Source organism: Anomalospiza imberbis, chromosome 6 (genome assembly GCF_031753505.1).
Source record: "Anomalospiza imberbis isolate Cuckoo-Finch-1a 21T00152 chromosome 6, ASM3175350v1, whole genome shotgun sequence".
NCBI classification, from domain to species: Eukaryota; Metazoa; Chordata; class Aves; order Passeriformes; family Viduidae; genus Anomalospiza; species Anomalospiza imberbis.
Window position 1 is genome coordinate 14,767,961 of NC_089686.1, and position 23,260 is coordinate 14,791,220.

Sequence of the window (23,260 nt, forward strand, 5' to 3'; positions counted from 1 at the left end):
CTTGCCCAGGAACTGCAAGGGGTGGCAGATACACTGAAGGGAATGTGTCCTTGAGAATGCAGCACTGGTGGCTTTGTGGGAAAAGTGCTGGGATATGCACCTTGTGTGTAGGTCAGCATTTGGGGACTGAGCTGCTTCTTCAGTAAGAACACAGAGTCCTTTTTGATAACTGTGGTATTCTCTTTAGCTCCAGGCACAATTCCTGAAAGAAATACCAGTTAAGAAACACCTTTTTTTTTTCCTCTCAGAAAAGAACAGAGGTAGCAATGAGATGCTTCAAATTGAAAGAACATTCTCATATATCACCACACCCACAGAATTTATCAGAGTCAAATTTTGTGCTTAAAATTCTTTCTTGTCTTTGGCTGATAACTTCTCTGCCCCGAGCTTATTCCAAAAGTGCCAGGATGCTCTTACAGGCCCAAGGCAAGAACATTCGGCAGTAGGTGCTGACATGCCTGGAAGCAGCAGGTTTCTTTACAAACACTCAGTTGATATTGCGGTGTTTTCTTTTTAAAGCAAGTAAATACAATGGTGACCTTGTCTGTCAAGCAGTTGCATTGTTAGGAAAACCTTTAATAGTAGCATTTACCATATCCCTAGTTGCTCAGCAAACCTGCTTCATTACAAAATGCTCTCCTGATGAAGGTAGGGAAAGAAGAGAGGTGTTCATACAACCTAGTCAACCTAAGGGAAAGCAGGGACAGCCCTAAGCAAAGCAGATAGAAGTGTCATTTTCTGATCTCCAGGAAGGAACCAGGGGTCAGGCTAAGATAAACAGGTCTGCAAGGAGATGGAGAAATAAATCTCCAGAAGATGTTGGCATCAGTGAAATAGTGCTCACTGTGAGGGTAAGAGAAAGTAACTGCTCTTTGCTTCCAGTCCACATTGAGCAGACTGTTTCTGGTTTAAAAATATTCTCTGTGGTGACCTGTCTGTGAATAATTTTGTGTTACTTTCCTGACTTTATTTCTGGCTTTTGATTTCCCACAGAGATCTGGAGCCTGATGGATTAGACCTTTTTCTGGGAGTAATTGTGGCAGTCAGGAAGGGCCCTGTATCTGGAATGTGCTTTCCTTGGCAAGCACTGGGTGGTGGCAACCTTCAGGGTGTGACAGGAGACCTATTTATTTACTTTGGTTCTTATGCTTACTGTAGGGGTTTTTCTGTGTGTCCAGCTTGGGATGACAATACTTGTCTCCTACCCATGGGCTCTGTGATAGCAACACTGTCTAAGACACTGCAGAATTTTTTCACAACGGTTTTATTAACAGACACCTGGTTTAACAAGGCCAGCTGTTTTATAAATATGTTAGTACATTTTAAATTAATAAAGTCATTTGTTAAAGCAGTTGACTTTAATAAAAACTGTGTTAGTTTTTACCAGTAAAAGTGAGTGAAAGGCTCTTGGAGCAGGAAGCCAAAAGGGTTGTTTTATCCAGGTCCTTCCTTCTCCCTGATTTGTTTTTTAATATTGCAGTCCATCTAAGGGTGGGACCATACAAGGTCCTGCAAAGAAGACTTTAAATTGATGTCAGGTATGGTAATGATAATCTAGTTATCTACAGTGGTGAAAGTCCTAATGTAGATTGGACAGAGCAGGCAATAGTGAAAAGGAAAACCAAACCCAAGGTTCTTGCCTTGCCACTGCTATACAAGCATGAAAAAGAAAAGATTCCTCACTTTTTCTCTACCTCCCAGAGCCTTTTATCCAAAGTGGTCTTTTTCTTCAGCCTAGAACATGTCAGCATGCCTTCAGCCCAGGTTCTGTCTGAGCTATCCCACAGCTGAGACTGTCCACTGCAGTACTTGATGGAAGAATGTGCTGGAGGCACTTACTCACACAAAGGTCTGCCCAGCCAAGCATCTCTATCTGACAATGCCAAAGGGGGTGCCTAGTTAGTATGAGAAAAGGGCAAGAGTTTTCACAATTTCCTCATCTAGTCTGCAACCATTTGCAAAACAGGGACTTCCAGAGCCAGGAGGGAATTTGCTGGAGAACAACATGGATGAATTTTCCTTCCATGACTGTGCCTTTCCTTAAGTTCTCACTAAAGGTGTTGAATCCTCAGCATCTGGCTGTGAGGACTTCAACAGTGCCTCTGTGAAGAGGCAATTCCCTTAGTTTTGTTTTTAAAACTTGTGCCTGGTGTTTTCATTTGACGTTCCTTAGTTCTTTCGCTGGGAAAGACAGTAAATTAGTCTCTCGGTGCCACTCATGAGACACCTCACACAAAGAGAAAAAATTATTCTGTCAAATTCTAAGTCTTTGTTTCTTCAGATGAAATAATGTTACTCTTGGCACCACTCTTGTATCAAAAGATAAAAGAATTGTTACCAGAAATATCCATCTGCCATATAAGTAGCCACTAGAGAGTAACATGATGTGTTCCAGCACCTCAGTTCTGATAAAGCATAAAGATGACAGGGCAAAAGCTGGTATCACCCATCAACTTTTTTTTCAGAGCCAGCTCTTCCTAGGCAGAGACACAAGACAGCAATTACACTGTGCCAAACCAACTGCAACTTTGAGATCTTGTGAGGAAACATGCCAGGATCAGCACTGCCTCCTAGTTGTAGGTGGATATTGGCAAGAAGTTCAATGCAGAGTAACCAGAAGGAGTGTTGGAAATAGGCAGCTCCTTCTTCTTGCACTCTAGAAGTGAAATATTCACCAGCATTTATGCTTTATCCATGGGAAAACTGGGACTAACGCTTACATTAGTGCCTGGGTAAGGAGGGAAGTCCATGGTGACTTCACAGATTTCCTCCACTGGTTCCCAGGAGCTCCTCAGAAATGTGTAATTCATCATAGTTTAACTGGTACAGCTTAACTGGATCTTGCTTCTAGAAGTGATTGGTGCTCCAATGTGCCAGGCATGATATGAAGTCAGGATACAGTCCCTTTCCTGGAATGCCTCTGGAACCTGGCTGAGCACCAGCTGTCTCAGGCTTGAAGAGTAATTAGTAGTGCATCTCTATTTTTGTGCCAGAGGTTAAAAAGGTTTTAGGGCTACTGCTAAAGTATGAGATGAGGACTTGCCTGCATTGACTTTTGGAAGTAACTTGAACCACAGGTTAGGTTTGTTACATAATGTTGTTACATTACGTTATTAAAAATAGGTGGATCCTGAGAAATTGTGGGATTTAACTTGAGTGGGCAAGTTTCAGAGATACTAACTCAGCATTGATTAGCCCATCTCTGTACTTGAAGAACAAACTGTTAGTACAAGATGTGAGTGGAGCAACTGTATTTAGAACATGTTTCCAGGGAAACATTAGTTTCCCTGGAAGACAACCTTGAGACATGAAATTTTATGTGACTCTTGGGACAAATGTTAAGTTTGAAGACTTTTTCTTCCCCTTACTTTTTATAGCAAGTACATTCTGCTCCAAATTCATTCGCTTCAAACGTGTATGGAAAAACCTATTTTAACTGTGGAGTTCAGTATCTCAGTGGATTTCATTAAGAAAAGGGCCCATGCAAGCTACATTTCAAAGATCCATCTCTTGCATAACAACTCAAATCAAATCAGTGCTTTCTAAGCATATCCTGGCATACCATGCAAAGTGTGATTTAAAAGAGCAGGGCTTGAGACGTAACTTGGCTTCTTGTATGACATGAGACAAATCAATCTAAGGTAACTTGTTTGTAAAACCAGTATAGTCATAATTTCTTATGTTTGAACCTGAAATTGCATGGATCAATTTTATAAGTGTCTAAAAATCCAGAGGAAAAGTGTCAGTTTATACCAGCAGAAGGTTTTTCCTTTGACTGGCAATTCCTTCTGAAACCAGATGATTTCATCTCTTAACCCCTTGGCAGCTTCCTTACCAGTGAAGTTCTCTAGAAGACTGCTGTATCTCACTTAGTGGGCAAAGTTTATGTTCTTTATGCAAGGAGATCTCTGTTGAAATTGTAAATACTATGAACTTGTCTAAGTAGTTTTTGTCATTATTTTGAAAATTTTAATTTGTTCACAAACTCAAAGTTTTTATTTCTCTTCATGTTGTCTGTGAGAAAAAGATGTCCTTTGGTATATAGTTGTACTTCTATACCTGACTGTATCTTTAAATTTTTTTTTTAATGGAGAGAGTTGGCTGAAAGTGTCTAAGTGGAATGATTTATATAATTAAGCTTTAAAATCCTATGTTTAATGGTCATAGAAGTAAATAAATTGATTATTGTTTTTCCAGCAGAGACATATGAGCCAATACTGGCATTTGTAAAAGCCACCAGTTATGTCCATTCTTTAAACTTTCTGGCCAAGGTAGGAGAGGAAGACAAGATTTGTCTTGGGAATTTGAGTGACCCATGGTCCTTTCTTCTCATCTGTTAATGTCAAAGTGTCTTTGTTTGCTTACACATGTGAGGTTTAATGTGGCCATCCTACAAAAACAGCGATAAAATTAAACCTTTCCAATGTTGAAAGAACAGAGTAACTATTATTTATTATTTTATTTATAATGAAATGATCTACAGATTAAATCTATTTGTTTTAGAAGACAAATAAAAGCTAAATCCTGATGCTTATCTTGAGCTGTGGGTGCTGTCAAGGAAGAGCCTCTGTGGGACACAGCTGTGCCCAGAATGCTGCAGGATGTGAGATGAGTGAGGAATGAAGGCTCTGCAGTCCTTAAAGAGGTGTGCTGCATGTTGTGGTGTCATAGCATCAAATCCTGATTAAATAATGTGCTTAGGGATTTCTGACAAGCTTCTTGTACTTAATTGCCACCCACGTGTTTCATCTGGCATGGAATTGTAAGTAATTATATTGCTGTCTTTGGCCCATACATGCTTTCTTTGCATTTATCAACTGCTGATCTCCAGCAGAGCAGCAAAGCCCTCTTCTGACAATGTGTCTCCACTTAGAGGATTCCCACCTACTCTGCACACACCACAGAAAATGAAGAGTGTTCATGTTATTGGTGTGGCTGTTGCTGACCATTTGAAAACAAACAAAAGGTGAAATTACTGGTCTGTCAGCCAGACACAGCTGTAGGCAATAGTGTGAGCTGACTGGCAGTAAAGCAACATGGAGCGAAGTTATTTTTCAATCAAGTTAGGCTTTACCCTACTAATCCACTGAAACTGCAAAGGCTGTTTTCTGTAAACTCGTCACTTTATTAAATGGGAGGCAAAGCCAAAGGAAATCCACTTAAGAAAAAAAAGTTAAACAATGTAATTCTGCAGCTGTAGAAATAAATTGAAATAGAGAAGGTATATTTTCAAAGCCATTCTTACAGCTAAATTGCAGTCATAATTATTAATGGAAAAAATAAACTAAAGGGTAACCATGAAAAGTGTCTGTGAAGTTACACTAAAACAAAATTTCTATCCTGACTTTCTGGTGACTTTCTTATGAATGTCATGTTGGTGAGCAAGGGAGGAATGGCCTGGTGATGAAGTTCAGTTGTAACATTTTCTCCTCTGTTACTTCCAGTATCAGTAACTTCCAGGGTTAGTAGGTAAAGGGTGTTTCTGTCTTTACAACTTTACTGCACTGGGGTCAATATACAGGTGTAAACAAAGCTAGCGCAAGAGAGGCACACTGTTGTATCAAGTCCTCTTGGCATTCCTTCCTCGGCTGTGCAAATGATGCTATTGATTAGCAGTTTTGGTATTGTTGGATAGATGAATCATGAAAGTCATCTTATGAATTCCTTATTTACTAAACATTAGGGCCTGACTTTGCAGTCAGTGTTTGTGGGTTCAATTTCAAGTTAGCTTCAAAGTGTGAGTGATTGCACTGTTACAGATGAGAAGCACAGAGCATGAAAATTTACCCAAGGCCTGAAAGGAATTCCCACAGGCATTTAAGATTTTGAGCCTTCTCCTTGGCATACTCTACATAGGATTTTTTGATAGAGGTCATAATCTGGTATCTGTGACCTTCCTAGCAATATTTTGTAGCAGAATCTAAATGCTGTTTTGCATTGAAAGTCATGTTATTTTGTTAATGATACCTCAGTTTCAAAGTAGCATCTTTTGCTTAAAGACTTGATGTTTCCCTGTTGCCATGCAAGAGGCTGCAATCAGGTTGTTGCATTCCTGATTTTTTTTTCTCTATGAAGATTTCATTGTGTTTCTCATCCTGAGGGGAGCTGACTGTATGATCATGTTTTAGTCATGATTACTCAATTCTCTGGTCTGACTTTGCTTGTACTATGGGTGCTGCAAGTGCTTTGATGGTGCTCATTGCCATGCACACTTCAATCCTGCCAGAGTTCTTGGAATACTTAATAATGTCTTTCCATGAGCTCAAAATGACACACAATGGGGATATGCGAACTCTGGCTCTCAAAATCCATGAGTCATGTCTCATATTTCTGAAGTGTTTTGTTTAAGTCATTTCATACAGCTGTAAAGAGTAGAAACTCCTCACAAGAGTTAAGCTTCTCAACTTCAAACCAGGCTCTCACAACGAAGCAGTTGCTGGGTGGCATGAGCCAGGCAAGGCACTGATTGCTGCACAGGACCGTGACTATCTGCAAGAGCTTCTCAGCTGAAAGCACATGCAAAGGCAGAATGACTCTGCCCTGGCTCTAGCACAGCTCTGTGAGATACCTGGGCTTCTTATAAAAGAATCTTGTACAAGTCATATACAAACAGTCTTAACACAGCTTTGAAATCTCTAAGTCTGAGCACAGAGAGGGCCTGTCCAGGAGATTTTGTCATCCCATTCACCTGCAGTGCCAATGCCCATACTTGTACTAGCTCACCTGATCTCAGTGGTGGTGACAAGGTGTTCAGACATCAGGGCCTGTGTGCAGTGCAGTCTTCCTTATGCTTTTGGTGTCTTTTCCTATTTTACTGGATTGTTCAGCTCCTTAAGGATTGCCATAAGGAACGGGAGTGTGTGGTCCTGACAGCATTGGTGTCCTCTTCTGCTGTTCGTTCATCCATCCATCCTTCTCATTTCCTGTGGTTGAAGAAAAATGGAGGCTAAGGTACTGATTTTTTCCTGTTGGGGAGCATGCATGTTCCAGCTCTAAAGGTAACTGAAGGCCTAAAGAAGGTGGAGGTATCACCTGTTAACCATATTCAGCACATACCAGCATTCCTCTGGGCTGAAATTGCCAGGTGTGCCTGTCAGAGAGAGGAAAAAGAGGCAGAACAGAAGCTGAGTGATTAGAGCTCTTCTCACTCCTACAGCAGCAGGAATGCTGTCAGCCCTCATGCTCTGCGTTATTCCCATTGCACAGCATTCCTGATTTGATATGGCAAATGGATGAAAAGCCAGGAGGAACATGCACTAACCATAATCCTCTTGTTAGGGCTTGGGGTGAGATGCAAGGCAGCGCAACAAGGGGAGCAAGAGTGAGCTCATGTGATAGTGTTTGTATATGTGAGTGCTCTTGGGCCAAAGGCTGCTGTACACAGTAGGCTGGCTCTGCTGCCAAAATGTGGCTTGACCCTGCCCTTGTGCTGGCCCTCCCTCTCATGCCAAAATGCCTTTATTCCTCTGCTAGGGACTGTGACATATAGTCATAGGTCTGCCTTTCTCTGGAATATCAGATTAACTTCATCTGAGTACAAGCCAATATAACAAATAAATGGCTTACGTCCCGTTTTGAAGTGTATCTCCTGAACACATCTCAGGAGGGATCGCTACGCATGCTGCACATGCTGGACACAGTTCAAAGCAACGAAATAAGTGTTCTTTCCATGAGGTTTTTTTTTTTTTTTTTAATTTTAAACTTGGCTTTTGGAAAGATGTGATGATGCCATATGATCACTGCAGATTGTATTAAAGGAAGAGCTGGTTGCTTGCGTGATAATTGGTCCCTGAAGTTCTTGCTGCCCCCATTTGCTTCTTTGTAACAGAAGACACTGCCATGTCTTGTCCCCAGGGATGAAAAAGTCTGATAAGGAGGATGACAGAGCTGATGGGGTTGAAGGTACAGTGCAAACACACAGTATAGTTATGTAGTAATGGGGGTTTTTGCTTGAAAGAAGATTTTCTTGCTATGGGTAATACTGTACATGAGGAATGTCTCTCTGGTAAATTTTGTCTTTGGAAATGTCCTTAAACAACACAGATATTTGCTTGGCACTTAAATTCAAATACTTTTACATTTGCCTTTCCTTCTGAGGGGATGTTCCATGTTTTGGCTATGAAGGACAGAATGTGAATTGTCATGGCTTTTGCCATGTTCTCATTTGAAATTTGGAAAATAGTTGCAAAAATTAGCAAGATAGAGAGGTGGTGGCTGTCCTGGAAGCTACGGGTGAACTATTTAATAGCAAAATGAGGAGGCATGTCAGTGTCAGTGTTGAAGATGCATGAAGTGTCTACAGCTCACTGTGCAGTGGTTTTGATGACATTGGTTTAGTGCCATAAAATGGCACTATTTTACTGTTGGATCCTCAGAACAAGAGAGCTCATACATACATTGCGCTTCCTTGGGTTTTCATCCTGGCAGATTTGCTCAAACCTGCCTTCAGGCATAGAGCTAAAATGTGAAGCTCCATCAAGAGCATCAGTCAGTCACTTGAGGGCTGCATTTCCACATTCTGGGAGACTCAGGAAAAACTGGAATTCTGAGTGTCACTGCAGGCCTTAATCCAAACCCAGTCCAAGACTTTGTCTGATACCTTCTAGTTTTGATTAATTGGCAAGCTGTGCCAATACTATTTCTGAACTATGCTGATACATTATAACCTGGTCTTAGAGCTAGCTGGAGCAAAGGAAAGACTGCTACTGATTTCAGAGAAATAATTTCTCTGCTTACTTTTGGTAGCTGGATAGCATCACCCAGAATAATACCCAGGAGTTGCAGCTCACAATTCCCCATGCTGCCTAAAGCAGTGCTCACCAGGGTGCAGAGGGGACCAGGCTTTCTGCCGTGCTGCCCGCAAAGCCTGTGTAAATGCTAAGGGGCCAGACTTGGCATCTTGTGGGGGAGACTGCATGATTGACTTCGCTGAACACTTAGAATTTTGCCATCCTTAGTCTGCCTGTAACTTCTGTGGCAGCCACCCTGTCTGGAAAAGCAGGAGCCTCTTGAAGCCTCCCAGAATACCTCCCAACAGGTCATTTCAGTCAAATAATAACTCTTTAGGAGTATGTACTGGTCACTGCTATGCTCTTGCATTTTATAAAATGCATCTTGAAAAGGATTTCTACTGTAGTTCAGCCTTTTATCCATTTTAATCTAGCTCTGGCAGCCAACGGTCTGCCTTCATCTATTTTTGAATGGTGGGTGCCTTGCCCTGCAGTACAGCAACTTATATAGTGTAGCTCCCACCTCTTACACTGTTTTTGGTTTTGTGTTCCTCTCTGTCCCTCCAAAAGAGGCTTGTACCCTCTACTTCAGATCATGTGTCTGGCTCACAATGAACAAAGCATCTGCTTATTCCTCCAAAGCCAGAGGGTTTTTCTCTAGTAAATATTAATCTCCGTAAATCTCTTCAATCTTTTGCTCTTAGAGTTGCATGTATTTCTGCATGTCTCTAATATTCACCTGATTACCATGCTCCTCACTCTATTTCTTCTGTGCTGCTTATTGGCTTTGGTAAGAGACATTAAAAGGAAGAATAAATGGGATAGAGGCTGTAGGCAGCATGGCTCTGGATTCTGCATTTCCATACGAGGCCGCTCTATTTCTTGAGCACACCATAGGTTTTGGTGGTCCCTGCACTGAGTTACTTTCTGGCTTTTATTACTGCTCTTTCAGTTCTGCAAACATATAACTGTGTTTTACTTCTGTACCCCTTCTAGTGCTGTGGTGTCCAGAAGGCTTTGTAAGCATCCCTTGGTTTGGATAATGATTACTTGGCCAGGTAATCTCGAGTTGTTTGGGGACAGTGGCGGAAGCAGAAGAGAGAACTCTAGAAAGCCACCGGCACTCCAACAAGCAATTCTTTGTGATTTCAGGGCTTTTGCAAGGTAGTTCTGTAAAATGTTCATGGTTGCCTTTCCTTACCTGATTTTAGAAAATGAAACTACTGTCTTTTAAGTTTCCCACAGGTAAAGGCAAATTCATACACCTCTGGCAGTTGTCTTCTCAGCCTTTCTGTACTATCCTGTGGTGCTTCAAAGATCCTGGTTAATAACAGGGAGAGTTCAAATTTTGTGTTGAAGACTGATTTGTCTAAAGAAGCTCAGGAAACTGCCTGGGACTCTTCTGTGGAAAGTGGATGTGTTGCCAGTCCCCTGCTCCTGTGTTTTCTTCCTTCTACTTGCAGATTTAATTACAGTGGTTTCAAATGCATAAAAATACAGTTAAACACCAACTTGTTAACATTAACTGACAAATATAGGAAACAGTGGAACTCTGGGCACGTGCTAGTTCTCATCTGATTCTGAGTGTCAAGAAATAACCCTGACACATAATGTGGGTTTTGTTTGGCTTCTTTGCTCATCTCAAATTATTCAGGCTTTAGCACTGTTGTCAGATCTGATGTATAGCAGAATATCTTACCGCATTTCAGATTTTGATGTCTCAACAAAGTTAGCCAGCCAAAAGGATTTTTTTTTCCTCTCTAGAAATGAAAAAAATGTGAAGAATAAGGAATGCTTCACAGTTTAAGCTTCTAGGTTTGCCATAACAAGTAAAGGTAAATGCAGAGCAGAGATGGAATGGACTGGACTCTGTGACTAGTCTTTACTTGCTGGATGTAGGACGGTTTCTGGAGGATAATATATTTTTCATTTTAGATGCCACAGGATGAGAATGGAGATCTTGCCAGGGATCAGTTAGAAGTCATACAGAGATACTGGTGCAGATACTGATATGGCTGTGGGACCTCCTTCTCCATGTGGGAGGGAAAGGTCTGTGCTGGTAAAACCGTGTCAATGTGAACTTTATTCAAGAGCCAGTTCTCTAACTGATAAGAAGATAGGGCTAACAGGTACCTGGCTGAATGTGGCAACTATGATTTTGTTTGTTTCAGAAGGGTGCTCCTGATTTTATTTTGGAGCAAGTACAGAGAATCTGACTGAATATACGCAAGTGGGTAGAAAAGGTGCAAGAGGTTGAATTTGAAGTTAAGCTTTGTGCTTTAAAGCAGAGTTCAATATGCCAGCAATGACAGGGGTGGGATATTTTGCCCACCTCAGAGTTGGGGACCTCAGTCCCTTCAAGAAACATCAACAGTCCCAGGAAGTGAACTATTTGGAGAAGCCAGTACTAGTGCAGCAAACAGCACTGGAACATCATGAACTCTGGGCGAGGAACAACTCTTGAACCACGATGTATTGGTTGTTACATTTCTGCTAATGGCAATCGCTGGTAACAGCAAATCCTGTTTCACCTCATACACAGAAGGAGGTATTATGGTCCTTGAACAGTGTGTAATAAACCACAATAGGTGTTCTGCACAGCCTGAAAGCCCCTTGCTGGATCAACACTTAAGTCACTTTTTAGATTAATTTCAAACCTTTTGAATTGAACCTAGTTAATACTTTATTTGGGTGCGACTATTTTCATGGTAAACAATGATGTCTGTTTCATTCAGTGTTCAGAACAGAATTGCATTTCTCTTTTTTAACCTTGTCAGATTTTGTTTCATAACATTCCTGGTATGTAAATGAGAGACTTTGTAATTCTGTTCAATAAAATTTCCCATGCATATAAAGAGTAATGTGAACAAAGATGTTTGCTATATGGTTGAAGGGTACATGGAGGGGAATCTTTACCATCTGCCACTACTAAATTAATTTTCAAGGGAAAATATAAATCCCTCTTATTGGAAGCTATTTTGATAAGCTCTAATAGTAATATTTTATGTAGGATTTCTCTTCCAAAGCCCAGTAGAATTTACAAGTAAATTAATTTAATTCTTTGGTAAGAGAAACATCTGTCTCAGACATTATGAGGATTGAAGCAGTAACAGTTTTTTTAGAAATCTCATGTTCATCTTGTAATATTTGTCTGGTGCGTGTAATCTTAATATACCAATTGCAGCAGTAAATATTTTGCCATAACCAGACACTGAAGTCCAAAAGAAACCTGTTTAGCTGCAGCTAATGAAAATGTAATGCTTGGGATCTTACAATGCTTGTGTTCTGCAGCACCAGCCTGAGTTTTAAAGAATTTTGAACCAATAAGACTTGGACTCTGCAACTTTGATGGAATGAAAAAGCCTCAAGCTTTCAACACCTGCCATAGAAATTTAATAAGGACCGTAATAAATGGGTCAGCTTCAACAAACAATTAACTTAACAACTTCATCTGGAGGGCTTAGAGGCCCTGTTCATAAGAGGTAACTTGAGAGCAGACTCATGTTATATAGTGTAGTTAATGTTTGCTTTAGAAAACCAGGGTTTTTAAGATTTAATATTTCATGTGCTCCAGATTACATCAAATTGGCATATGGTACACAACAAAGCCTTCAATCCCTGTATAGATCAAACAGAAAATTTATATTAATCTTCTAAGCTGTTTGGGGGTTTCTTAAGCACAAGGAAAATATAGAATTCGCAGGAATTCATAAGCTTATAAAATTAATTTTGTGGGCAATTTGGCTAAAATTTTTCCTTATATTTTGATTATGCCTTTAAAATTCACACTCCTACAAATATAGAGATTTTTATGTGCAAGTACTGAGTATTTGCAGAGCACTGTTGCTGGACTGCACCATATACATGAGAGGAATGTTTTGAGCTATTTTTTAATCCTCTAGTGAAAACATTTAATAGAAATTATGTCTCTGAGCATTCATAGTTCAATGTGTTTAATGTAACTCTGTGTTGACATGAAACAAAAGTACAAAATTTAATTGCACTTTTCCCTGCCCTACTTTACACATTTAAATTCTCCAGTTTTTTTGCTGTCACTTGCTACCCCCATACCCAATCTCTTTTGCTCACCCCCCTTTTACTTTTGTTACAGTACACCTTTAATCATCCTCCCCATGCCAGATGTGTTGCTTACATGTGCTCTGTCCTTGGGCTGTGCACCTGAACTTTGTCCCATGTATTGTATTTGAACAGTAGAAGGTCTCCTGGACAAGGATCCGTATTTCCTTAGGGGTGTCCATATCCGGTACCTATCATCAGCATCCTGTGTCTAGTGCCTAACCACGTACTCTAACTAATGGCATGGTCTTTATGTGCCCATAGGCAATTACTTGCATCTATCATCATCTCAAATGAGCATTTTTAGGTAAAATCCATTTTCTAAGATGTCAGTCTGGCTTCCTTTGTGAACACTGTTTGCAGAGAAAGGAGTATTCAGATTTGTTATTATGATGCCTAGTAATCAGAAATACCTAAGCTGTGTCACAGTGCAGGAACACCATGAAGCCCAGTTTGAAATCCAGTTTTCATTTTATTTAGAGGCCTGGAGTTCAAAAGTGGATTGTTCAATGTGTGTTCATTAGAGACTGATTGATTGCTTAACTCTATGAACGTGAGTTTGGGGGTGAGGAAGGCAGAAGGAGAGGAATTTGCATTTCCCAAGACTTAGGGTGTCTGAACCACGTTCCACTTTGGAGTTAGGCTGTAGTATTTAATTATCATACATTTCCCCATCTATTTTTGTTGTGTAATAGGAAGTGTCATTTTCTCCTGATCAAAGACATTGGCAAATGCTGGGATACATCCAGAGCCATGCACATTATGATCTGGTTCTGTGGTGGCTACTGGGTACTTACGAAGTGAATATGGGGCAATTATCCTGGCAAGTTTTTGCCTCTGCAGCCAAGGGTAGTGAAAGCATCCTCTGTCACAGTTAGATGGCCAACACCAGCATTTTCATCGTGAAGATTTGCTTCTTGCTAATAGTGAGTGTATCTATAGAGGCTGAACTGGTGGTAGAAAGAAGGAATGTGAATTTTGTGCTTATTACAAAACTGGAACTTGGCAAGATGTCCGCAAGGTAAGTTGTAAGTGGATCTACAAGCCAGCTTGGCCTGTTGTGAAGGTTTTAACGTCATATGATGATGATATCCTAGATGAAATGCTAATAGGTTTGGAAGCAGATTTAAGTGACCTTCTGCTTTGCTTTGGGAGTAATATCCGTACATGCAAATCAAGCAGTTTCCTGAAACTATGTAATTATACACTGACAAGTGTTCTACTCAAATCAGCTTCCATGTTTCATAGTTCCTTGAAGTGCCCAGCCCCATGGTGGTGTGCCTCAGAGGATTATTCATAACTGGTTCTACAACAACAGAATAAATAGTATTTAGAAGCAAATCAATATTTGCTATCTCCAATTTGCTGTTGAACATAGAGGCTCTTAGGGATTGGCTTCCTGCAGGTGATGCAAACAGTAGTGACCTTTGAGGAGATTTGGGAGGGGGAGAAATGGCATTAGCAAATGCTTGAGGAATTTCTAGACTGATGGGGAAGGAAATAAGGAAATAGTGCCACACAGGAAAGCAGCCGAACTCCCTTGTGCATTAGCAGCTTAACCTTGAATTTTGCCCAAGTGGCTTTTGAACTAGCTTAGTTTTATTCTTTGAGGAATTAGTTGCCTTTGCCATAAGATTTTATGAAGCAGTATATCTTTGTGAATATTGAATACCGACTAAGTTGCAGTTACTGGGGCTGAGCCAAATTCTGCCAAATTCTGCTGTCCTCTAGGACACAGCTGTGGGGCAGAGAACTGTGTGGGTTATACAATAGGGTACACCCAATCTTAACAGTACACTTTTTTCTTCTCCAGTGGCTTCTTTCCCTCTAAATTATTGCAGTTAATGCCTGTCAGTGCCCTACCCATGCCCTTTGATACAAACACTGTGCCTCTTACACCCTCCTGTGAAAGCATGTTGTAGTTGGGCTTACTGGAAGAGTGTGGAAGACCCAGCGGTCAGAATTTGTAAGCGGTCAGAATTTGTCTCTATAATTTTTCTCTTATATCAAGGTCTGAGCTGAGCTGAATCAAAAAGGCCATTCCTGACTTTTTACCTTCCAGCATTACATCCTTCAATTCAACCCTCACAGCAGGCATCCTTCTTTTCCAGTATAGGATTTATTTACAGGCTAGCCATATGGTGGGTGTAATTATTATTTTATAATAGTGTTATTGCTCTCAAGCTGCCCAGTAAACACAGTGCAGTTTTAGTAAACTATATACGTATGTATAGGACCTTTGGACTTGAATTATTTTCTTCACTTACATGTAATATTAGGTGTGAAGGAGAAAAAAAGATTTTATTTAATTTATAGAAACTGCATAAAGTTTATAGAGTTTCTACAAACATCTTAAATGAAAAGATTGTGGAGAGGAGGGGCTGTACTGAAACTGGGAGGTCCACAACGCTGGAGCAGAGTAGCAGTTAAAGGCACACACCAGTAAATACCTGTGCTGAACTTTTCCCATTAAGTCTGTCATTGAGCATATGGACTGCATTAGGGATTTGTGTGCCTTAGGGATTTTATAAACACATTTCCTCTCCTTTCCTCTTCCCCTTCCAGTTACTGTTGCTTTAGAATTTTACAGAATCAAATAGTGCCCGTTCTGGGGTCATCACTCTTCCTGGAAAGAAGCTGTTTGCCATAGAGATGAATTAATCTCAGAAGCCTGTCTATGTATGCAAGTGCTTTCCTGAATGTGCCTTTCTTTAATGTTTGGTGTGTGAGCTTCCCAAAGCAGTAATACCAGCTTGGCTCACCCACCCTTTGAGGCATATGTGCAACTCCTGATTTGCATCATGGCAGAATTTCTGCAGCAAAATTAGGAGCCAGTGTGTGCTCAGTTTTATGGATGATCTGTTTATGGATAAACACAGCTCTCTTTTGCATCCTTATTTACACTGAAAGTGAAGGTTGCCACAAGTGACTGGTGAAAAATACAACAAGAAACCAAGCCTCTGATGAGACCAGAAAACACTGTATTTGCTCCTGTGAACCTTTCTGTGTTTCCTTTTTGATTTTGGTCGACATTGGAAATCTGTATATCCAGCCCATTTGATAAGTCTCCTTTTTCTTTTCTGAAGCCTGGCACTAAAGCCACCCAAGCATTCCTCAGCATTTCAGAAAGTTTGCTAGCTGCTAGCTCCTCTGCCTGTTCTGTACACCTGTATTTGAACAGAAAGAAGTATATCTGGGAACAATTCTGGCTTAACCTCCACCCACTGTCAAAGGTTAATTTTAACAGCTCGATTGTCGAAGTTACACCCTGGGTGACACACAGCACTTCAGCTGCTCAGCTGTGGCTGTGGGAGTGAGTGCATGGAAACCCAGTTCTGAAGCTGAGGTGCTGAAGAAAGCAAAGCCCAAGAAATATGTGACACATCTCTCAGTTTATTGTACTTTGAGATTTGTAGGTGGTAAATGCTGTGGGTGTTTTACAGACACTCCAGAGTCCTAATATAATTTACAGTTTCATTTGTAGAGAGCTGTTTCAAATCTTTGCACATTCTTCTAAGACATTTTAAAAGAAAAGCCAACAGCAATAATTAGTTTGGCATTTTCTATGTTTTCTAAAGCACTTAAAGGGTAATTACTTTTTTTAACCAATCTTTGAGAAAATCATGTTTTAGGGAATAAGATGACTTAAAAGGCCTGAATGGACATCAGTGACAGATGTACTTCATGCTGAAAAGCTCTATTCCACTGCATCAAAATAAGGAAAACAGTTATACATATGATTAGACGCTGCTGACCCTTTGGTTAAAATTATCAAAAAGAATAACAATATTGAAATTTGATTTACAGAAGCTACTGCTTGGCCTGTAATCAGTCTGACCAATAAAAGCAGCCCAGACTTTTTCAGAATGTGATTTCCCAGTAGAAAGGTTAGCTGTTTTTGTAGGGCTGAAGAAACACAAAATGGTTTTAAAATATATTTGATATGCTCTATGAGTAAATTGAAATACTAGCATATAACTAGTTTTAATGGGTTTTGTTCATAAATTGCCAGATTTCCTTAATTCAAGTGAAACTTGGTAACCGCTTGAGAATAAGTGTCTTTAAAGTGAAATATTGCTTTGACAGTCTACTTCATTTATATTAAATATATGGTTTACTTTTTTATATTAGAAGGTAAATGAAAGCTGGTCAGTAATATGATTCCCCTTACACTCTTGCCATAGTTCACTATGGAAATGGATTCAGGAAATGGCAGATGTGATTAAAAACTCTTCAGCTGGCCCAAGAGCTGTTTGCACAGCACCCAGTGCACAGCACTTCTGGCAAGGAGCAAGCACTCCTAGTCTTATTGCAATATAAACAAAATGATTCTTTAGTCTAGGGACTTGGAATTTTGATTCTAGATGCACTAGTTAGAAGACTGGGAAGATGGAATTTCATGAGGCTTTTCCATTGATAAGAATAAAGACAAAATGGTTGTGTTGGTCCTGTTTCCCTGTGCATGCAGATACATTGGAATCCATGCCAGCCCAATTTGCATGAGGGTGTCAGAGCAATAATCCTATAAATTGACATAGAAGTGTCAAGCTGCCTGCTCAGAGGGTGACAACACTGGAGAGCTGTGCACAGCACATAAATGTTCACCTCTCAGAAGCTGAACACTCAAGATTGCAAAACTAAGAAATTCCCTCCTCCTGCCTTTTAAATGCATCTACAAATGTATAGCTCATGTCTGCTCAAAGAAATTGAATAAAACACTGAAACTGGACCTTATATCTCCTGATTTAGAATATATTTGTTTTATACACCTAGTTCTCATGAATTCTAACTCTTTTGTGCATCAGTTTCTGAAATTTACTACCAGTTTTCCCTCTTCTGGAAAGTTAAGTGCTGTTTTTGTTTCTGATATTTCTAGTCGAACGTGAAAATGTACAGAAGAGGACCTTTACCAGATGGATAAACCTGCATTTGGGAAAGGTAAGACTGACAAACAGTCTTGATATTGGGATACAAGGACATAGCCATAGACAGATTGCAGTTGACTCCTCTAAAGTAGTTAAAATTTAGAAACAAAGTTGACATCTGTGCACATTTGGAGGAGAATGAGTGGAAGCTCAAAGCCTGTTTTTGGATTAATTAAACTTCATTTCCAGGCACAATGAATACTGGGCTGGCATTTATCATCTCAGGTGCATTTAAATCTTTAATGCCATTGCCTGTTACCATGAGGGTAGAATTTTCCCATAGAATGCACCCACATAAAATCAAATATGGTTGAGGCTCTGAGGTGATGATGTCTGTGTTCTTCCCTAAACTGGAGGTTTGAACATCTGAGGAATCATGGCTAAAGAAAGCTGTTCTTCAGAACCTGTCTTCATCCCAGATCTGAAGATAGAAAACAGTAATTCCTTGTCAGTCATGTTATTGGGGGTAATATGATGGGATCTTCACATATCCACTTACATCAGACAGCTAATGTTTGGACATCATATCTTTAAGTTGTAATTGTTTCTTAATGACACCATAATATGGCTCTTAAACCTAAGCTACTATCTTATTGATAGCAGATAAGTACTACCTCTTCTGAGTAGTCTGTCATGCAGAGAATTTTTTTTTTTTTTTTTGGTCTTGAGGTTGAAAAGAGAAAAAAAGAGAAAAAAACCATCCTGGTATTACTGAGACAGCAGCAATGCTTAGTGCAGGATCAAGGAATGAGACCAGCTTCCTGATCTACTCAGACTGGTGACTGAGCTTCACAATGCTTTAGTATGTGCAGCTAAATTTCAAAAAGTACATAGTGGGATTAGGTTTGGGCTGGCTCTCAGTTTAGTTGTTCTTGAGAAGTGATTGCATTCCAGACACAGTAAAGGAAAGAGGTTTTAGAAGAAAGGCATCAGATATATAGTTGCTTAAGTCCATTACTCTGCAGTGAGTGTTTTTGAAGGCATAAAGGGATCCTCTTAAATCTCACTGGAAAATCAGAATAAGGCTAGTTGGAAGTGTTTTGACTAACAATTGCTCCCAAAGGCCTCTCGGAAGGAAGACAGTGTTACATGATGCCTTCGTGAATCAGGCTCTAGGGCTTTAAACTAACAGCAGTTTTGGAACTTGTCAGAAAGGGTTGTCAAATATGTGGCTGCAAAGAAGGTCTTTGATTTACAGAAGGAAAAAGGCTGAAAAAGGCTGAAAGGGTGCTGTTAATTCTGGTGTGCCAGGCATATGAAGTCTTAGAACCTTTACGAGCAGGTCAGCTTTCTCTGGAGTGCATATAATTTTTTTTTCCTCTCTGATTCAACAAATAGAAATGCTCTTCTGGCCAAAGGGTGAAAGCCTTTTGCTTTATTAACGTATTTCCTGGAAGTGTTGTAATAAACATAACCATGTAAACAATGACAGCTTCACTGAAAGCTGCCTCTAATTACGGTTCCCTGAGGAGACTCATTGAGAAAGGTGTTTTCTGCCTTTATCCTCAAAGAAGCACTTCTTGCAGAGTGGCTTCCATTTGTCAGAGGCAGCAGTGAAGTCTTCAGGAGACTTTTATTGTGATCCTACTTGGGTCATCTCTTGAGAGGATCTGGCTCTGCTGATCATGGGATAATTTGGAGTAGTGTGAATTTTTGAGTTCTGTTTGTTCTTGCTTTAAGTACTGAAAGAATAGAAAGTGTTTGTGTTTTAGTCTTTCAGGTAAGTTATTTAATTTTGAAAGGAAAGATACTTTGCTTTCTTTCATGGAGCACTGTTTAGTGTCTTGGCTAGATTAAAGACTGGTAATGAAAATGTGTGGTCCCAGTTTGCCAGGAGTAGTGCTGAATCGAACAGAAGTGCGTTGCCCAACCAAAGATGAAAAGATTGGGCTCTTTAGGGACGCGTGAGTGAGTGGCACCTGAGCAGACTGTAATTGCTGCAGCTGGGACTACCCCTAAGGGCTGAGCTGACTTGGCTGTGTGCCTTAACTGCACACATCTACCAACACTGTAGTGAAGTGAGGAGATGGTTCCCTTTGGGAGGAGTTGGTGAGAAAAGAGACACAATACAAGTTGCTTTTAAAAGTACTTAGAAAATGCTGGGATACAGAATGGCACCACCAGAAGCCTTTCACATGAGAAGGGACATTGGGGCTGGCTGGATCATGGGCTTATTTCTGCACAAAGTGGTATTTGCTTCTGCTGGATATGTCTTAGTCTGAGGGATCAGCACCCAACCCCTGCTTGGCTATTTCTTAGGCAGAGTATTTAGGGTTAGATTCTGTCATGGGAAATCTGGAATAAGTCCTTGTCTGCTTTCAGTTATAGCTCCAACATTCATAGGACAGAATTGCCACTGATGTGAAGAACAATCAGCTCTTTCTTACAGCAGGCTGTGATTTACTTCTTGTATCTCTGTCTCGTAAAATTCTCCTTCTATCTCTCTGAAATCATGATGATTTATCAAAAAGCAGTGTTTTAAAAACTACGTGATTTCTGTTCTTCACAGTGCAAGCCTCCTTTGAAAGTGAAAGACTTGTTTATTGATATACAAGATGGCAAAATCTTGATGGCACTCCTGGAAGTCCTGTCAGGACAAAAGCTGGTATGTACAGAGAGGGAGAAGCCTCCATACCTAGGAGCTCGGTATGTTACAAGCAACGGTGCCTGGATATCCAAGGAATAAGGGTGAATTTGGGCCCATGTCTTGCATAATGTAGCAAGAATTTCAGCAACTTTGTTGTAATTTCCTTATGTTACAGGTGGGTGTCCTGAGCTATAATGTAGGTTTCAAGGAAATATGACAATGAGGTGTAAATGGTGTGTGATCAGTGTTAATGTTCCTACCCCTGAGAGTTTTTAAGGCTTTAATACTTTAATGCTCACACATTCCATTTGGAGATTACCCAAGTTACATTACCAAGAAAACACTTATTTGCTGTATCATTTTTTTAATCCCTAAGTTCTGTTTCTATTTTGTCTAAGATCATTATGACACTCAGTAGCTCTTCTGATGCCTGCTGTAGGTCTGAGTTTCATTCTGGTATCCTAACTCAGGTTTCATCAGTCTTACTAATACGGTCCAAATCAGCAGGGCAAAGCTTTACTAATCAGAAAATTCCTCCCTCCTCCTTTCTTTGTAAGAGCTGTGTAAAGTTCCACATACCAGAGATGGAACACCCAATGCAAATATAAATGCCCAGTTGACTTTAATGTTTTCTTTCTCCATCAATCCTGTCATCAGAACTCTCCTGTGTGTGGCTACCACATTTGGGTAAGAGGAGCAGCTGTCTCACCACTGCAGATACATCTGGTGATGCTCTGCAGTGACTGACCACCTGCATATCCTGCAGAAGGAATGCCCCCGAATGTGTGCTCCCACATACAGAGTCAAGAATATTTTTTAATATTCTTTTTAAATATTCTTTTATTTTCTTTTTTTAATATTCTTGAAGATTGGCAGATCTGCAGCAGAAGTAGCAGCTCTATGTCTCTATGTACATTCACACAGATTGCATTGAGGGCCAGGCTTGAAATTAATTGAAGGGGGAGATACATCATGGTAATCCCTAGGCTATGCTTTGGGAGGTCAGGGAAGAGGTGAGAGAAGGGCATAAAGTCAGCTGGCTGCATTTCTTGTTAGCTGTTTCTGCACATATAGGATAACAACAGTGTGCCAAAATGGAATTGCAGGGAGACAGGCCTGCAAAATCTTTCATTGCTGCCAAAGTGAAGGTTTTTGCCTCCCACCTGCCTGTGCCTGCTATTAAATTGCTCCTGCTTCCTAATTAGGATAATTTCACTTAATTCGAGACAAAAGAAAACCTTTTATTATGAATTTTCAGGGAAATCTGATCCTGTGACTGAACATGGCTGGGGAGTGATTACATAAATAATCAATGTGGCAGGTCCAAGAGCATGGTAACATCTGGAGAGCAGGAAAGCTGGTTGCTAACTCTGTTTTGCTACAATCGTGTAGTTGAAGCATTTTACTGCTCACAAAAGATGGCAATAATTTTTCATAGATAGATTTCCTTAGCTTTATTTTGCCTCAGTGCTTGTAGTGTTTTAAGCTTTGTATGATGTGGTGAATGATTCCACCAGTTTTAAAAACAGTGTGGCACTTCTTTTTTCTAGATGCATGAATACAAATCTTCAACCCATCGCATTTTTCGTTTGAACAACATAGCCAAAGCACTTAAGTTCTTGGAGGACAGTAATGTGAGTATTTTCAAAGACTGGTCTTAATATTTTCCCATGATGTATGCTGCAAGTTGTAATTGTTGCTAATCTGATGTGCTGCATGTATGCAAGAGGTGTGTACTGCTCAAGAGGCTGTGACTTACCTTAGCAGCAAGGCTGAAAAGCCACATAAAAATGCACAACAAGAACACCTGCAGAGTCTAAAGCAAGGATTATTTTCTCATTTTATATGTTAAAGTTCAATGGGATTAAAGGATCAGGAACTCAAAAGAAAATAAAAAGAAATGCAAGTAATTTTTATGATTTGGGTCTTAGAGGCATTACTTCAGTTACACTAATGGTAGATGACTCTCTTTTCTCAGAAATACTTTCCCTTATAGAAATCATGTATTTATCTGGTAAACTGATTTCTGAAGCAGCTGATCATGAGTCAAAACCAAGAGAAAGTGAAATTTGGGAACATGATATAAATGCATAATTCCAGGAATCAAAGCCTTACAGGGATATATCTTCCCTCATAGTCAGTGTTGCACTACCACAGCATCACTTCCTACAGTTATAAGTGACCAAGTGTGATCAGAGCCTGTAGCTGGAAATGATTAATTCCTTTTTTTATTGTTCCTGTGATGGGTTTATTCCAAAGTGCTGTGGAAGTGGCCTGTGTGTTGTTGAGAGTAATGGGGTCAAGAGAAGCCCCAGCCATGTAGCAATTCATATACATGGTATACTTAGATCCTCCAGAAAGAGTAAACAGATATTGGGCTATTTTCTATAAAGGATTCCAGTAAGGTTAAACTTTATGGCTGAGGAGGGATCAGTGTGACTTGTATGGGATGCTCCAACAGCATCTGGTGTTACTTTGCTGCTTCCCTGCACTGAGCTTGTCTCCTGCTCCAGCAGCAGTGCTTGTCATGCAGAAGAGTTGCTGCAAACCCCGGTGCAGGAATTAAAATGTTATGAGGTCTTAGCACATCTCTTGTGACTTTGTAGGTGTGGGAGGTTTAACATCCTTTGCCTTTTTCCCCAGGAGAGGATGTGAAAGGTCAAGAAGTTGTCCAGTAACTTCCAGGTGTTCCAGCCTCCCTATGGAAACTCCATCAGTAGGGGCTGGTGTGGCCCTAAATGTGTACGTCTACACGTCCTGCTGTAGAACTGCTAAGAAATATTTTATATATTCCCATATTTCTTAACAGTTTCCCAGATGATGCTTTTTACCCAAATCCAGCTAAGGCCCACTTCTAGATGAGATTATTTCTCTCTGTTGGTACCAGTGCATGGCAGAGCTGAAGCTGAAGCATATCTGGTTGCCAGGACCTCACTAGGTCC

The 23,260-nt window shown here is 40.3% G+C and overlaps 1 protein-coding gene across 2 annotated transcripts in view; it reads left to right on the top strand.

Annotated features, from left to right (window-relative positions):
- The window catches only part of CLMN (calmin), a 69,448-nt gene that overhangs the window by 32,575 nt on the left and 13,613 nt on the right, over window positions 1-23,260 (top strand). For both annotated transcript variants that reach the window (XM_068192512.1, XM_068192514.1), the window contains exons 2-4: window positions 17,683-17,744; window positions 20,241-20,336; window positions 21,869-21,952. In XM_068192512.1, the coding sequence (XP_068048613.1) occupies window positions 17,683-17,744; window positions 20,241-20,336; window positions 21,869-21,952 (242 nt within the window). The remainder of the gene's footprint in view (window positions 1-17,682; window positions 17,745-20,240; window positions 20,337-21,868; window positions 21,953-23,260) is intronic.